Source organism: Lepisma saccharinum, chromosome 26 (assembly GCF_977018435.1).
Source record: "Lepisma saccharinum chromosome 26, izLepSacc3.1, whole genome shotgun sequence".
Lineage (NCBI taxonomy): Eukaryota > Metazoa > Arthropoda > Insecta > Zygentoma > Lepismatidae > Lepisma > Lepisma saccharinum.
The window spans coordinates 11454087-11472422 of NC_139254.1; the positions used below are offsets into that span (position 1 = coordinate 11454087).

Here is an 18336-nt window from a genome sequence, read left to right on the forward strand (position 1 = left end):
TCTCGTCTGAAGAACCTGCACTAGATGTTCTAGAACGTACATTTTTTACTCTCTTATGTGAGCCCAGAAAACCATCCGACCATGAGCTTTCGGTAGAAGTGGCTTTATCTGCCCTACCCCTCTTATGACCCACAACATTTTCCTGAAACGATTCCCTATTATCACCAACTATTATTTCCTTCTTCTGACTACTGTTACCACCCACATTCGGCTTAACTTCCCATTTAGACATTGCATTTACTAAGGTAGACATTGTTGTCTCCAACGCTTTCAATGTTGACAAGATACTTGACGAAACTACTTCCCCCTCCAAATGAGATTGGCCCTCAAAATCAACAAAGCCAAGAGAAGAGTCTTCCTTTTTTATGGAATTCACCTCCCTAACACGAACATCTAGTGGTATCTGTCGATCCGAACCTTCTCGTACCAACCCACTCTTCTTCACATCTGTACACTCCTGCACTTTTATCTCCAATCGCTCCCCCCAATTCCTAATCTGTTCCACCTGATCTACTTTCAACTGTTCCACCACCTTATACACCCCTTGCACTTCAGATTCTAGCTTGTCCGACAAAACATCATATTTTCTCTCCACGGCTTCAGCTCTCGTCATACATTCAACCCTATATTGAGACAGACTTAATCGTAGATCTTCCCCCCTTTGCCTAAGTTCTGCAACATTCTCATTTGTGCTTCTCTGAAGCTCAGCTATGTCCGCTTTTAATTCTCCATTGAGAATATTAAGCTCGGCCCTAACCGTCTCCGCAGTTTTGGCAAACCTGCTTGTCAACTCAGTTTTCAGCTGGTCATTATTTTCCTTTGACCTCTGCTCACTAAGTTTCATGAACGCCAAAAGTGACTCTAAAGTCACCGGACCTTCTTCCGTACCCATTTTAACAATGGAAGCAAGAATTTGTAGAATTCAAAATTCCCTCAAATTCCACCCTGAAATTAACTATCCCTCCAGCAAGCAAGACTATGAGAACTCAGCAAATTAAGTCTCATAATCTTATGATACGGTCCGCTTGAGCGGGGTTGCCTAAGCCTATCTATTCTGTGAGATTATTTATCACATCCACATCTACCACATCCAAGATTCCAACCACTTAACTTTCTCACTATCAATTCCCTCTCACATCATAGAATTACCGTACGGTCGCGCCGGCGACAATTGTTTGGTCTCAATAAGTCAATCCTTGCTAGAAAGAAATAGTACAACCAAGTTTCAAATTGACTCTGATTTAAAATGAAAAATAAGAGATTCAGAAATTAGCCAATCTGATGGAAAACATCCTGTATTAAGCAGTAACGCAAAGTAGTTACTAAAAATCCCTTACTTGGCACTCGCGCCCTTTCCCTGTGTTATGCTTGACAAATCTGAGAAATCAATTTGTGGCAAGACGTGAATATGTCAATTCACCAACACACCTTTGGTTTACGAAATATAACAAGTTCCATATCACGCTGGATACATGTCCCTAATGCCAAACAAACATTCTGACATCTCTCTCACCTGAAAGAGGTTTCATAGTTAGTAAACATTCACTACTTACAAACTAGACATCATTCATGTGTATCTGGGTGAAATCTAACTCACAGGAACGTTCAATACTTTATTCAAATTAGTGACGAATGCGAGTTTACACCAAATGTTGCAATTATTTTAAGTGACAGACTTTTGATACCGAATAAACAATTTGCGTGTAATTAATTCTCGACTTAACAACTATGACGTTAATTTTAACGTACTAATGACATCAAAAGAAAGAACACCTGAGGTACCTCTTTTTCATAAATAGACTGAAGTTATATTTAAATGTCAAACATATTTTTATGTTCTGACCGACCAGCTGGTGCACCTAGCTTAACTACACAATACACGCACAAACTGAAAATTACAAATGACCTCATATCACGTGAAAGTGGGTTTCAATATGTATCCAAAGTCAATAGTTCCTTTTAATAGCTATTTATATCTGAACTGTCCGTGCACTAGACATTACCCTAACCCAACAGCTTTGGTGCCAATTGTTCGTGCTCGAACAACGCGAAGAAATGCATGCGTGACGTCACTTTAACGTACGAACAAAATGATACTGATTTCTGTTCCGATTCTTCAGTTACTCACTGCGGAACATTTTATACGTAGTTTAATTTCGATCTACTTGAAGTGAATTTCCTCGACGAAGGATATCCTTTCTCTGGTCAATATGGCGGCTTCCGTTGAGCCACATGCACGTCTGGATTTGAACTTAATAATGCGTACCAGTATCGTGAATGACACGATTGACAGTTAGTACTATAATTAGTAATAGTACGTGGCGTTTATTTTATATTCTTTCGTCGCGACAAACATGAAAGTAATTTCACCCGACGTCGATTCCTCTTTTCGATCGTCGTTGCACTTGGAAAAACAAAGGCCTTACCTCGTGGGCGGACTCTCCTCTGTCACCTTTCACAGTCCTTGCAGTCGTTACTCACTGCTTAAATCATCACAATCCATCTGGATTCCCATTTTGATGGTCACGAGTACTTTTTCGATCTCCTTTTTCGATCATTACCGTGCCAAACCACCCAATTCTGTTGCGCCGTTTTCTTGTCGACCAACAACTTTTACCTCCATTTTTTTGAGTGCGTTCATTGTTTCCTCCACGCCTGACGCAGTTTCCGAACACCTGATGACCAAACACTATCACACGTTCACACTTAAATCACTTTAACATCCACAGGTTTCTAACTACGACAGGAGTGCGTGCGTGTGTGTTAAGGCATAATTAACAAATACTTATATCCAATCTTTAAAACCTTATTATTAGAATATTAGATATTTGATGCCCCTTTTTCCCTTTTTTTTTATCACTTCCGCCTCCGAGTTTCTGAACACTACTGTTTCTAACTGATTAGTCAAAATGTCCCTCATCGAGCGACAATTAGATTAAAAAATATTCACGCGAATTTAATAATAAATATTTGATGGTAGTTAAGTTTCTAATGAATAAACTGAAATTTCTACACAAAGTTTAATAATGTTTAATACTAATTCAACTAGTATTTGTTCCCTTTTTAAATTAACACAAAGAGCGATCTCTAGCGGTTAAATTTGTAACTTTGGCTTCCAGCTCAATTTATCCCCGTAAGCAGCTGCCCTCTCTCGGGAATTTCTCCGAGTTACGTATGCAATCACAGCACGGACAAGCAATCTTTACAGGTTAGGTTAGTTTTCCAACCATAAGAATATTACTGCAGCTGGCTCACGTTTCATCACCAAGGAAATTATGACTACAAACCGTCATAACTCGAGTCGACTGATGTGCATCCTCGTGGATTAAAGCATTTAAGCTGTCTTCATTAAAGCTCGATGGTCTTCCTGAACGTGGAGAAATGCTTAAGTCAAGAATGCCCTCTCTGAAATGACAAAACAATTTTCTTGCCCTGCTTTCCACGTTGGCATTCTCCCCATACAAGGGACAAATGTTTTGAGCTGCCTCCGCTGCCTTTGCCCTTATGTTAAACTCAGACAGAAGAATATGTCGGAATTTTTTTTTTTACCACCGGACACTTATTGTTCTTTAGCCCATAAATAACACAGTCTTTCTTCAAATCTGTAAAAATCAATACATATTCACAAGCACAACAACACCACTCCAATTGATGAACATTAAACGATAAACAAACAAACTCCTAACACCGCAGTGTTGCCATACCAGACACAAACGCTACAAACTTATGCATCAACACAATAACAACAATGAATATCAGAATTAAAGAATGTTTAAACAAACGACATCTTAATATAGTGGAATCCCAATTTTATGTTTCCAGATTTTACATCTTTGTAGTCCTGATAAAGTAGCTTGCTTTCAAAATTATCCTAGAGTTTTTATTTTCCTGTAGTTTAAGTTCTTAATTTTGGTCCCTTGAAAAATGCAGGACTACAAAATCTACCATTGTAAAAAGATAATGATCAAAAAGCCAATATACATGAAGTATATCATATACATTACCAGAAAATGAGAATGTCTGAAAAGTAGTTTGTCAAACTAAATTTAGAATGAAAAAACAAAATAAACATGCAAAATATGAGCACATATAGAACACAGAAATTGGCATAACATCTCATACAATAAAAACGAAACCTACAGCTACATACTGATTTAACGAAACTATTTAATGGAGATTAAAAACAATCTATTGACATCATAAGCATAAATAAAAAAGCTTTAGTTCCAAAGCAGTACAATTCTTAAAAAAAATATTGAGAAAGAAAGACATATTTTTTATTGGCGGCGCCCACCCAGCGTCGAATAACATGGGTACCTGGGGGAAACCCTGGGGGGTAAAGGTGGTCAGGGGTGTGATGCTGATCACATCACCCCCACTCACGACCGGATCAAGAAAGTGTGGGGCATTACCCCCACACCCCCTATACGCCTTCATGGCGTGGTGCTATGCACAGGGGAACACTTTACCTTTTTATTGTCTTGTTTATTTTATTTCAAACATATCAGGCCAATGGTGGGAGAGAGGCTATAGGTTTGAGTAATGTGTTGAAAATTTTTTCCATTACTGATGAATGTGTGTCCATAAAGATGCACCATTACTGTGCAGAAATGAAACAAGATGTTGCAGAAGCTCTCAAAGTTTGGTTAATCCTCACCAGATGGCAATAGCATCCATTGGACCTCTCTGTTTACCAGGCAATATACTACTAAACTTCTTCCTATGGGTTTATGTGAAGAACATATCATAATTGCCGACTCAGAGAAATATTGAAGATGTGATCTTTATAATCAACAACAGTCTGTTTCAAAAGACATGGTAAGAATTTTAATAGCATCTGAACGTTCTAAATGCTACAAGTTTCATATTGAACTGCATGTGCAAAATTTGGAGTTTTCTGTACTCTGTGAAAAGATTTGTTAGGAATAGAACATATTAATCAGAATCAGTACCACCTGATGTAGGCATATTGGTTCATCTATCAGCAAATTTACTGATACAATTCTTTTACATATAGCCTGTAATTTAGTGCAAAATTCTTCCATTCTGCTATTTTTTTAAATAAATGTATGTCCTGTGATTTTGTAAATAAATGTATGAATACATAGTGTATTTTTTCAAAGTCAAATCCATTGTAGTTACTTGGATGTACAGATTAATTAAAGGGGTAAATAAACTATTCAGGTTCTTCATGGAACAATGACAATTTTATATTGGAAATGGAAATTAGCAACTAACAGCCTTGCAACAGTGCACTTCTTTTCCACCCTAAGGCAGAATGCTCAACTGATTTCTACTTGACAGACGGCATAAGAAGTTCCTTCTCTCGTTAATGTAAGTCAAGGGAGGTGTGGCAAATATAGCATGTTCACTTCTTCTCCTCACTCACACGCTTCTCCTCTACCCCTCCCCTCACTAATGAAACTGCTGCAAAAGCAAAGAATAGGGGAAGGGAGGAGAATTTGCTGGCCAACTGAACAGCCTTCGGGCAAATTTTATGACATTGGCACAGCTTGGGAAAACATTTAAAGTGGGAAATGGGAGTTACAACAAATGCAAGTTTGAGTAAAACATTCTATTATTTAACATGGCTTTTTCCCAGGACCTGCTTAGCTGAATATACAGGGTGAGGCAGTCAAAGGGGAAGATTTAAAAAAAATCACAAATAATAGAGAGCAAATATTATTTATTTTTTGAACATGAATGTACTGTACATGAGTGGGAATTACTAGTGTACCTGAAAAATGTTCATTTTTTTAATATGGTGTCAGTTAGATTGTCTCCTTGGTGTTGCACACATTGTCGGAGTCTCAGAGTAAAGCCCATGATGCTTCGTAACATCTCCAACAGAATGTTGTGGATCTCTTGCTGAATTCGAAATGCGAGTCTAAGCACATCCATAAACACTCTGGCAGTATAGCTAGTTGAACCATCTTGCTGGAAGTGTGTTTCTTCATCTGGGTCATAGTCATCGAGGGCAGGCAGGAAAAAGGTTACCAATATGTCAGCATAACGTCCAGCGTTTACCGTCACCATGTTACCGCTCAAGGTCACGTCCCCACTCTCATAACCCCCAACCATGCCCGCCAGCCATTCCTGAAATATTTCAGCTTGATTGCCTCTCACAACGTCATGGGCAGATTTACTCTGAGACTACGAGGTCTCTCCAATGGTGCAGTGGTAGTGTCGTCGCCTTGTAATCAAGGGGTCCCAGGTTCAATACCCGGTGGAGGCACATAGTGGTTTGGATTCCACTTTAAACAGTAGGTCCAGTCCTGATTAGCCTTACTGTGCATAAAGTGAACTTAAAACATCAATTCAATCAATCAATCTGAGACTCCGACAATGTGTGCAAAACCAAGGACACCATATTAAAAAAAAATAAACATTTTTCAGGTACACTAGTAATTTCCACTCATGTACAGTACATTCATGTTGAAAAAAAAAAATTGCTCTCTCTATTTTTGGTGAATTTTTTAAATCTTCCCGTTTGACTGCCTCATCCTAGTAAGTGGAAAAACGTAACATGCGGGGAAATAACATCAGGGCTCCAATGTGTTTGCTAAACCCTTCAAAATGAGAGGATACCTTGTTTTTAACCTCCATCACTAAGTCATTAACACTAAACTAACACTAAAGAACGACAAATAAAGGTATAAACCTGGTAGCAAACCTGGCAATTTAGGTTCTTTAAGCTGCAATACTTCAACAAATTTCTGTCCTCCTGTAGCGCCCCTATGATGCTGCACTTGAACCAGCTGGGCCATGTAGGTCTTATCTAAAACGGCTTCGTCAACCGAGTACTTATCTGCCTCCACTGCCATGTCTAGCGTATGAAGCAGTTTGCTACGATGATAGCACAAGGAGAAATTTAACATACACAATTATAACTGGATTGCCAGCACAATATTGGAATACTTAAATATACCATATTGGCCCGAATATAAGCCGCACCCTAAAATTTGAAGGAGCGAAAAGAAAAAAGATGATACCCGAATATAAGCCAAGGGAAGAAAAGAAAATACCGGTAACCATTTGCCGGCACATTCAGGGAAATATAATTAGGTAGGTACATATTTAATTTTATCATAAATACAGTACATACAAAATACAGTATCATTATTGAAATATTAAGGTTCAATTGTGTGCTATACCTACTTCAAAGGTAGCTTTCTGTTAACAACAATGTTATTGTTCCAGTTCGAAAAACAATAATGCTATTGTTGGATAACATTATGATATCTAGTGGCGGCGATTGGGTCCCAAACTAGGGGGGTGGGGGGCAAGGACAGTACATTCCCTTCGTAGATAAGATTTAACATAGTGCGGGGGCAAAAGTGGCGAAAACTGCGAGGACAACTGCCCCCCCCTCACCCCCACTGGATATCTACAATGTGATGTGGCCAGTTTCTACAATTCTATTATCGTTATTTCAAAATGAGAAATGAGCACATTTTTAACAGCATATGATTTGACGAAATGTCATAATTTTTATAAGGTCGCGAATATAAGATGCATCCTAATTTTTCACAATTGAAATTTGGATAAAATGTGCAGCTTATATTTGGGCCCATACGGTATATATATATATTAATCCTGTGTTTCTGCTTCACATGAGATATGGACTAAGTTGCATACTTCTTCTATTGCTCATTGCTTTGGTCACAAGCTCAGACTCCCCCTTCGCAAAATCAAAAGGAATATGTTACCTGTCTTTAATAAATACATATGTGAAATTTAATTAAGAAGATTTAACCCAGAATAAAACTATTAAACAGTACTCTATCAGTGTATTGGTAATATTACTGAAAACTTTACCAATCCGATATAAAAAATAAAAATAATAATAACCCATGGCATAACAGTTCATGAGGGCGAGTGCCTACCTACCGACTGACTGCCAGCCTCACCAATCCAATATGCACACCTATAAACAGGGCTCGAAAAATCCCAGTCGCCAGGTTGCCTAAAAATTTAAGCCTGGCGACTGTGATCTTTTGCTGTAATATTGCCGTTTTTCTAAGTTTGCACATACGAAATTTTGAAGATTCTAAGTTCAAATTGCAATACAGCGAAAGTCAGCAATGTTTTTTTTTATCAACGTTGTGAACATTTCATAGAATCACTAACTATTCCTTACTCTTTGTCCCCGAACACCCCCCCCCCCTTTCCATTTCCAGCTTTCTCACATGATTTAGCGATGTTTTGAATACGGTGATGCTCAATTTCTTATAGTATGCTCAATTGCTAGTAGGTGGTTCCCTTGCGCCTGATTTTCAGAGCTGGCACCTAGCTCTGAAGAAGATTTTTCGAGCACTGCCTATAAATATCTTATAATTTAGAGAAAATTTCTATCATTTTGTTATAATTTTTATGGATATATAAACACATAATCTCCATGCCCTACTTTACAAAAAATAAATGTCTAAATATGCAGCTTCTCTTGCAATGCAGTCATGTGGTAACACACATTTATTATTTTCTAAGCTTCTCTTGCAATGCAGTCATGTGGTAACACACATTTATTATTTTCTAAGTCCACTTTATGCACAGATAGGCTAATTGGGACTGGACCTACAGTTTACAGGTTTCTTCAACACTGTCAAAAGTAAATTTTTAACACAGTTGGAAGAAAAACTGAGGTATGTTTTCATTTTCCAACAATCCTGCCAATGACACACACACAAAAATAATTTCCCTGGCTTTACACTGTTTTTGAGCATATTTATAACATTCCCAGGCTTTTCTGTAAAATGTCCTTAGGCACTGACTTCTTAAAGCTTTTGAGTCGACCTACTGTACTGACTGCTCTAAAAATCCCACATTAATTTAATTCAGTAAATATGTGCTAATACAGCATCCACAATTTGGATACTGTCAATACCTCATTGACGATACTGGTATCCCAAATGACTGAATGAAGAGGACCAGCTGGTGTGCTTCAAGGTCAATCAACGCCGCGTCAACAAGCCTTTCAACGTTGGAACGAATCATCCTGAGCTTCAGCCAGTCAGGAATCAACAAGGCTTCCTCGGAAGTATCCATCAGGAATGCTTTTGGCGGTTCTCTTCCTTCAGGAAACCAGGCATCAAGAAGTTTGTCAAACAGATCAGAGTCTACAATGGAAAATGCACAAGTTACACCTCAACATTCGACTTACGATGCACACTAAGTTAAATTGAACTCTTACACAGTAATTTTGCACCCTAGAGGGGTAGATTCACTTTTAAGGGTATGGGGCAGGTAGGTACATTTAGCATCAAAGTAACCAGAAATTAGTGTGTTTCAAGAAAAATGCAACGGAGGGAGGTGGCATGGAGAAGTATCCAGTGGACTGCATACCCAGATATCTAAATAGTGGAATTTGGAATGCAATCAGCAGCTGGCTTGGTAGCATGGAATGCCAAAGACCCAGTCTCATCTCTGGTTGACCTTATTTTCATTAAATTTTCAGTACGTTTAAGTTAATTATAGAGATGGGACAGATTAATTTGCACTCGTCAATATTGGTCGATATAGGCGTATCAGTGTATTGGTTTATTGGTAAAATTACCAATTATTTTACTGATGCAATATATATTTAGAAATAGCTTATAATTTAGTACAAAATTCTGCCATATTGTAATTTTTATGGATAATCTCTTTAAAAAAGTAAATGTCGAAATATGTAACTTCTTTTGCAATGCAGTCACCTGGAAACATATTTATTAAGGAGGTCAATGAACCATTGAGATTTTTCAAGGTAAAAGTAAAGTTCCCCATGCACATAGCACCTTAGAGGATATGGGGGGTAGGGTCCCATACATTCTCGATCTCGGGCATTTTAGAGGTGATGTGACATGCTCCGGCTGTTCCTCCCCCCACATACCCATTGATTTGAGCCACAGAGCCACTTTATACGGGGTCAAGGTTGGAAAAATTCCAACCTTGGAACACCCACACCGGAAATCGAACCCAGGTCTTCCGTGTTGCAGTCAGATGCCCAACCGACTAAACAACCACGGCTCTTAGATTCCTCAAGGAGCATTTGGAATTGTATATCAAATTGGTAGAATAATGATAATTTTATATTGTACTTTATCAGTATTGGCTAAAATTTCATACGGGGGTCATCCCTAATTAATTATTTTTGGAACGACAATCTGACTATAACAGGGGATTGCTTTTGAAATATCGCTTGCTAAAATGGAATGAACAATAACAACTAATATCTTGAATAAGTTAACTCAAATATATTAAACATTTTGAAATTTGGATTCAACCAAAAAATATCCACATATTGGTTTAGTATAAAGAGTTCTCGAGTAACTGGTAGCATATGCTGAAAACTCAAATATGCAAAAAAAAACTACATTCTATGAATACAATTGTAATACATGAAATAAGAATGCCTACTGTTGGAAGAAAAATATAGTGTGACAAATTATGCTCAGTTAAAGAGTCAAATAAACTCACCTTGCCCCTCGCCATACGTCAGAAGTATAATCATAGCATGAACGACCAAAATATGCATCGTTGATTCTTCAGTGGCTTCACCTTCGGCATTCCATGTGACTAGAATCTGGTCCTGGCTCTCAGTCCAAGTGTAGGTCTCCCTTCTAGGCTCACGGGCCTATAAACGATAAATAAAGCAGAGGGGGTGAATTAAAAGCTATACTTAGGGGCATGCATATACACCATGTTTCAAAATGATTTGAACGATTTCAACTTGTTATATTTTATTCATAAATGGTCAAAATAAGATGCAATTTCACACATGTGTAATGTAACTGTCCAAGTTTAAGTGCCAATGGTTATCGCGAAGTTAACTCACAAATGCTCAATGTGAGTATCCTTCGTTACTCTGCACATGTCAATACGGTAATTGTTAGCTGCACGCCCAATCTATGGATGGGATGTGACAATCTCTCGTTAAGGAACTCCCTTACATTAGGGTGGAAGTGGCATTGGGCTCCATCGAGCTGATACATAAAGTCTGCACTGTCATGTGTCAGCTGTGGCATAAGCCACGTAGTCAGCATGTTCAAGAAAGATTCGCCAGTTACGGCAGCAATATTACAACTGGTCAACCTGACACCTGGTGGCAGAATATAGAACTACTGGGACAGTTCCAAAAAAACTTAAGGATGTGTTCAAATGTATTTCATGGCATATTTGATCAGTGATTATGTTGTATTGCTCATGAAACATGTTTTCGTTCAAATAATTTTGAAACATGCTGTATTATTCGGATGTAAACATGAAAAGTGAGACTGCTCACTTTATTGTAGAGTTGAGCTGATACCTATGCTAATGCACTGGTGCACCCAAGGGCAAAAGAAATAGTAGGCAAATTGTAATCACAATTTTCATTCAGTCTGTTTTTCACAATGTGATGATAATGAATTGAAATAAAAATGTCTATAAGAAGAGGAAAACATGTGCTTTGAATCAACAGAGCAACAGATGATGTAGTATAAACAAAGAATGAAAATAGCTACAATTTGCCTACTAAAAAAAATCTTTGCTGTTGGCTGTACCGGAAAGTATCGGTTGGTCTTGCTGATACTTTTTCAGCACTTTCGTCTTTTGTGGGGTTCACAAAAATGCTATGTGGCACTTTTGCAGGTTCACAAAATGCTATGCAACACTTTTGCAGGTTCACAAAAATGCTATGCGATAATTTTGCAGTCTGATTATCCTTGAAATTACGCAAAATTCGAAGTTGCCATTTATTTTGCACCAATACTGCGTAAAAAATACTGTATTTTGTGATTACGGAACAGGTATTTTAATACTCTGAAGTGAATTTTAAAAATACTTTACAGTAAAAATTATGGTAAATCGTTGCTTATAATTGGAGTGGAATATTCACCCATTAATATTAATCAATATTTTGGAAAAAATTTAATTTGTTACAATTTTCAAGCATCGGTATCGGTGGAATCTGGTAAGAGTACCAGCTCGGCCCTACTTTAATGTTCATTTTAGATCAGGGGTGTCCAAATATTTTTATATGCAGGGTTGGTATTGGCATGAGCCATTTTACTTACACTAAGGACAATGCCTCATTCAGCATTAATGGAATAAGTATAAGTGATAAGTGATACAAACCTTCTGCAAGTACGACCAGAAGATGAGCATTAAAGAATGAAGAGATCCACTAGCATTGGGTGTTGTACGGTCATAGGATGGAAGAACAGCTGCTATTATTGTACTTCTCTCCACTATCAACTGAGCCATGTCCTGAAAACGAGATCAACATAATCTTGTAGACAGTTTCAAAAATATTGCAGTTTCAACATCATTGTCACACAATTTCCAGACGAGATCATTTAGCCCAGGTGTTCTGGCTGGCAGTCAGTAATTTGTTTTTGCAAATACAGGCTAAGATTTTGAAATGTGACCTTTAAGAGGGTTCTAAAGCCATGTTAAATCATAGGACCAAATTTCAATGGATAACCGTACAACTAATATAGATTCAGTAAGGTAAAAATTTTCCGATATGAAAGATTGTTTTATTTACTAGAACTTGTGATTCTTATAATTTTGTTACGATTGAAGGTATATAAGTAAATAACAGAAAATGAAAGATCTCTGTCATGTTCAAACTTCTGCGTACAGATGGTGCTGAAGTGGTAGTTTTGTCAATACCGGTGCATTTTCTTCTTTTATGACTAGAATGGAAGATTTCGTGGTGAAACAAAGATCACATGTTCTTCCCGCAAGCATCTGAAATACTATGTGAAAAAATGAATACATTTCGTACCTTCAGAGAGTAGTGCTTATCATTAAAATTTTTGAAGTGGCATTTTGTCGCAATATACTCCATGGTGCAGATTTTAGCCAACAATGTGGCCGAGACTTTTTTTGACACCTCAAATTCTCTGACTTTTCCCGGTTTTCCAGGTCTGTCGCCACCCTGAATGAGGATTGTTGGAGATTATTTAGCCTTATGTCGAAATTATTCTAATTAAAATATGCTTGGAATAGATACATTCTGGTTCTTGGCAATAAATAAGATTGTTCTCATGGTCTCATGATTTCAATAATCACTAAATCATCCATTCTTTCAGGCGAGGATATGATTTAACAAATTGTAAAAATAGAACAGAAGAAAATTACTTTCTATGCAAAAAAATAGTAATTGTAAACTTCTGTTCAGATCAATTGGTATATACTTCAACCGTTTGACTCTATAAAGAGCGACACTTTATGTGAACAGGAGTGTACAACTAACTTTCAATTTAGTTACTCGTTAGGTGGAAAAATAACTGAATTTCAGGTACTAATTTCATAACATAAGTAGTTTACAGTTTCTGTTACTCGAAAATGTTACTGTTACTTCCAAAGACAGCTGCAGAACAAACCAGCATAATTAGTGAAGAACTGTGAAACAGGACTTTGGACATTGTGCTGAGGCAACTTGTGTAAAATTGTACTTAAGTATTATGAAACAAACAAATAATCACTCTGCTGCTCGTATACCTTTATTCCCGGTTTTCAAATAAAGGCCTCCCTGATGGCTCAGTGGTAACGTCGCCACCTTTTAATCAAGGGGTTCAATACACAGTGTAAATACAGAGGCAATAAAATTCACATCTTTTACTTAAAGATGAAAAAACAGTGGTTCGGATCCCACTTTAAACTGTAGGTCCAGTCCTGATTAGCCTATCTGTGCATAAAAAGGACTTAAAACATCAATTCAAGGTCTTCAAATAAATAATTTTCTTATAGTATAGTAATTTGAGCTTTAACTTCCATTGTAACACTGTTAAACCTTGTTTCCATGTTAATAAAATATTAAAATGCTGACCAAGGAAAACTTTTATAATATAAAAAAAATATATACATAAAAACTTAACGTTTAACAGGGTCAATTCAATAACAATATTCAAATGTGAATATTCATCTGAAGAAGACCCTGTTAGAGGGTGGAAACGTTACGTTTTTATTAATATTTTTCTTACACTATAAAAGTTTTCCTTGGTCAGAATTTTAATGTTTTTTTTTAATTTCCATCTTGTTTTCTTCCAATATTGCAAATAAGAACTTTTGCAGGTTTTAATATACTCAAAAATATTAAAAACAAAGATTATTTGGTCTTATCGTCATCCTGAGAAAATGGAACACTTTTTTGTATCAATTGGAATTCTGCAAGAAAAATACATTAAGAAACTGAAATTTAAGGCCTTTTGGAAAAATTAACATTACTACTTTTAAGCATTTTTCAACAATGTTTATAATTGAAAATGTGTTTTTTCTGTAATTTCATTTTACTAATACAGGGTGCAGAAAATAATATCTTGCAAATGTAATTTTAACAATGAAAGTGCGTTGCGTTGCATTCTACCCAAGAATATTTTGAACGGTCGCTTCATACACAAGAGAAGAATTTCGCTGGAGCAAGGGAACGAAAGCAAGTCTCTGAGCAAGTAGTGATGCAAGATGGTTCTACCAATGAACACATGAGAGGGAACGGAATTGCGTGGAACGGCGGAAAGCTGCTGCAGTTACCAGCTTTCGCAGCATCGTGTACTGCTTCGCTCTGCCAACTCAATCCCCCCCCCCCCCTTCTCTGCCACTATGTGCAGCCTTGCTGCAGCAGAGATAGTCGGGACGGAGTATAAAGTCTCCAATCAAAGGTAGAAAGTATTGTCATACAAAATGAAGCGTACAGTCAACGCAGGCACGTATCTAGAAATTCCTTTCGAGGGGGGGGGGGGTGGGGCAAGGAAAGTTTACTTTCTCTTGGTAGACAAGGCCTAGCATTAAGAGGCCATAGTGCGGAGGCAAAAAAAAAAAATGGGGAGCAACTGTCCCCTAAATAGTAGCCACCATTTAAAGCTGCCATTTTTATCACAACGTGTTTGTCCCTTTCTTCTCATCAGGCATCAAAACATCTTTGGTGTAATTGAGTGTTTTCATGAAGCTGTTACACAATGGATGACAATCCACTTGATAATGCGAGATTCAAACTGTGGGCTGCGAACTGGATGCCCACAGTTCTCGAATATTTCTCCCTGATTCGAGCCTGAACACCAGTAATGTGTCTTGTCTTCCCATGTTTGCAGCTCTCATAGAAGCTGAAACCCACCAAATTGTTCATATTCAGGCCTAAGCACTCGCATGTGTTCAAAATTGTACGCCACAGCTTTCCGCAGTCTTGTCATATATCAGCACGAAACAAAGGAAGTCTTCTTGAACACAGCTGGATCGAGAAAAAATTAATGCACAGTGAAAACCCTTCTGTTCCCAACACATCTAATGTTTCGTCTTCCAATATGATAAAATGCTCACTCATTTATCTCCAGTGGCATGCCCAAGGGAGTGAGTGTAGGTGGGGGTCATAACTCTTCTTTGGCCCAGTATTTCTAAAAAAAAATGAACATCAAAGGCAGAGAAAGATGGCAAAATGAGGACTGACTACCGAAAAAAGTATACGTACCCCCCCCCCCCCAACTCCTTCGAAAATCCTGGGTATGCCAGTAGAGCAACGGCACGATATGCCAGAGACCCTGGCTCGGGTCCTGGCAGAGCCTGAAAATTCCACTAAAATATCTATATATGCAACATCTTACTGCTAACTCTTCTCGACATTCATATAATTTTCAGCTGTCCCTTTGTATTGGTTAAGTGTTTGAGTGTGTCGAACCCAGTTGGCTTAAATAAAAGTCCTTTTTATCCCATGAAAGTCTCTGACTGCATACACGAAATTTGGCCTGGGTACAAATAAAATTACAGTTGATCTGTGCAACTTATTTATGTCTTAATAAACGGGCCTAATATCCGGTACTCCTGAAATATTCACTTTAGAGACCTTCGATCTCTTTGGCTCATGCCCCGAACTAGCATTACACTGAGGGTCCTAGAGTTCCACAGTCGTCAATATCTTCAACTTTGGACACGAACTGGAACTAGAAGTATACTTCAGTAGTTTACGAGAAATTGTGTCACTAGTCCTCTTCATTTTAGAATTACTAACCGATTATGTTGTACTGATCAACCAGGAAATTGAAGCCGGGTATTTATGTCTTCATTATATTCTAGAATGTTCCACAGATTAAACGTTTCATTAATATTACCAGTAGTTCGACTACACCTCTTATTTAAGAACATTTCCTTTCCTGATTTCCAAAGAATAAATAATACAGAGGATCACCCTACTCGTGGCAGGCTTTGTTGTGCTGCTTCCAAATGTGATCATGCTTGCTGCGACAACAACAATGAAAGCACAAGAAAAGTTTAGGTGCAATATTGTCAATAAACGGGTTATAGAACATTCTCCATCTTGCCTCGATAATTATTCTCCTTAAATTATAGTCAAATTATTCAAGAAGCCAAAAAAGTAATTTATCCAGTGTAAACTGATAGATTTCCTGCAGGTGCTCGACCCCCTGATCTCCACGTTGGATACATGCTATTATCAATAAAATGGTTATGGAACATTCTCTATCTTGCCTCGATAATTATTTCTCTCCTAAAATTATAGTCGCATTTTTCAAGAAACGAAAAACCTAATTTCTCTAGTGTAAACTGAAAGATTTCCCTGGGGACGGACTCGACCCCTTGTCCCCATCTTGGATACATGCTATTATCAATAACAGGGTTATAGAACATTTTCTGTCTTGCCTACATAATTATTAGTACTCTCCTAAAATTATCGTCACATTATTCAAGAAGTCAAAAACCTACTTTATCTAGTGTAAACTGAAACATTTCCTGAGGAGGAGGCACTCGACCCCCCTTATTCCTACCTTGGATACGTGATATTATCAATTACAGGGTTGTAGAAAAATTTACCTTGCCTCGATAATTATTTCTCTCCTTAAATTTTCGTCGCATTATTTTATTTCACACACACAAGAAACCAAAAAGCCTAATTTTATCTATTGTAAACCGAAAACTTTTGGGGAGAGGAAGGGGGCTCGAGCCCCTGAGCCCCTCAATGGATACGTGCCTGAGTCAACGCAGCATTTGCTTCAAACGAATTCACAAAATGTTTTCAATTATTTCAATTACTGTCCTCACTTGGCCCGTTTCGTGTTTGAATTAACTAAATTTATTATTGTATTTATCTCTGCATTCTAAATATTAAAATAAATACTTAATATAAAACAACGGATTTCATATTAATATTTTGACTATTACTACCTTCCACTGATGATATATTGCTTATTTCTGTAAGAAGAACATATAACTAAAATCTCATGATTATCAATTTCCCTGCTTTACTACTAATTTTTAATTCACTAACTCACCTCTAACCAATATGGCGTCATCTCACATAGAGTACCCTAATCGACCAACCTGTATGTATCTATCTTGGTTATACCGTGCGTTCATTTCGATCTGCAGCCGAGAGATCGGGAGAAGCGTGGCGGGCGGCGCTGACGGAGATGCCGACATTTGCGGCCTGTAATGCCCGTTTATTTTTATAGACATATGCAGACATTTATATAAATATTGCAAAACGATCACTAACCTGTGTTATAACACGCAAAAGTTCTTCTGTAATTCATCCAAGTTCTGCTCTTATATATACACAAAAAAATACGCTTTAGAAACGATGTTAAGAGCCACAGATAATAAAACATTTTAATCATAGTTTTGACCAGTAACGTCCTGCTTAAGTTTATATCCTTGAAAGAGTTTTGTGCCGATGGGGATCATTTGGAGGTTTTGAATGTGCAACACTGTATCAAGATTACGCTGTAGAAGAAACCGTTAAAAGTCAATAGTGTTCGTGAGCTTCCTTGCAATCCGAAATCTCCGAGCTCGAGTTTTTTGATCCTTCGCGACTAGATGAAGACAAGAGTTGTAAATTTAGTGGCGAGCAATGTAAACCAAGAGCATGTTAATTTCGTACTGTGCAAGAGAGTGTTATTCTTGGTTACTTGCAGTTACTTGTTTGTGTTATTGTAGTGTGTATGTGTGACGTGTCAGTGAGACGATTGGAATGCCAGCCGCAAGATTCACGTTAGAACAAAGATTTTTTTATGTATGACACGTACCTACGTGAAAAAAAACTCGTGTCGAGACGTGTGTAGGTAATTTGTACAGAAATTCCCATGCGTTTCAACTCCACACAGAGATACGGTTAGATATCTTGTCCTTAAATTACGAGAAACTGTATCGTTAAATTTTAAAACACCTAAGCAAAAACGACGGATTCTAACCGAAGCAAAACTCTATGATATTGGTGCAGCGTTAGAACGTTCTCCAAACAAACCTCCACGCCGTGTTTCACAAGAGGTGGGCGTGTCAAAATCATCGGCACATACAGTCACTAAGCTACTAAAATTAAAACCATACTCTTATAACACAGGTTAGTGCTCGTTTTGCAATATTTATATA

The 18336-nt window shown here is 37.6% G+C and overlaps 1 protein-coding gene across 6 annotated transcripts in view; it reads right to left on the reverse strand.

The window, feature by feature from the left end:
- Positions 1-18336, reverse strand: part of IntS1 (integrator complex subunit 1) — a 132847-nt gene that overhangs the window by 49544 nt on the left and 64967 nt on the right. For 5 of the 6 annotated variants that reach the window (XM_083112665.1, XM_083112669.1, XM_083112664.1 and 2 more), the window contains exons 17-20: positions 12094-12225; positions 10456-10612; positions 8885-9116; positions 6662-6846 (exon numbers count right to left, since the gene is read on the reverse strand). In XM_083112665.1, the coding sequence (XP_082968791.1) occupies positions 6662-6846; positions 8885-9116; positions 10456-10612; positions 12094-12225 (706 nt within the window). The remainder of the gene's footprint in view (positions 1-6661; positions 6847-8884; positions 9117-10455; positions 10613-12093; positions 12226-18336) is intronic. The other variant, XM_083112668.1, reaches the window with a different exon arrangement.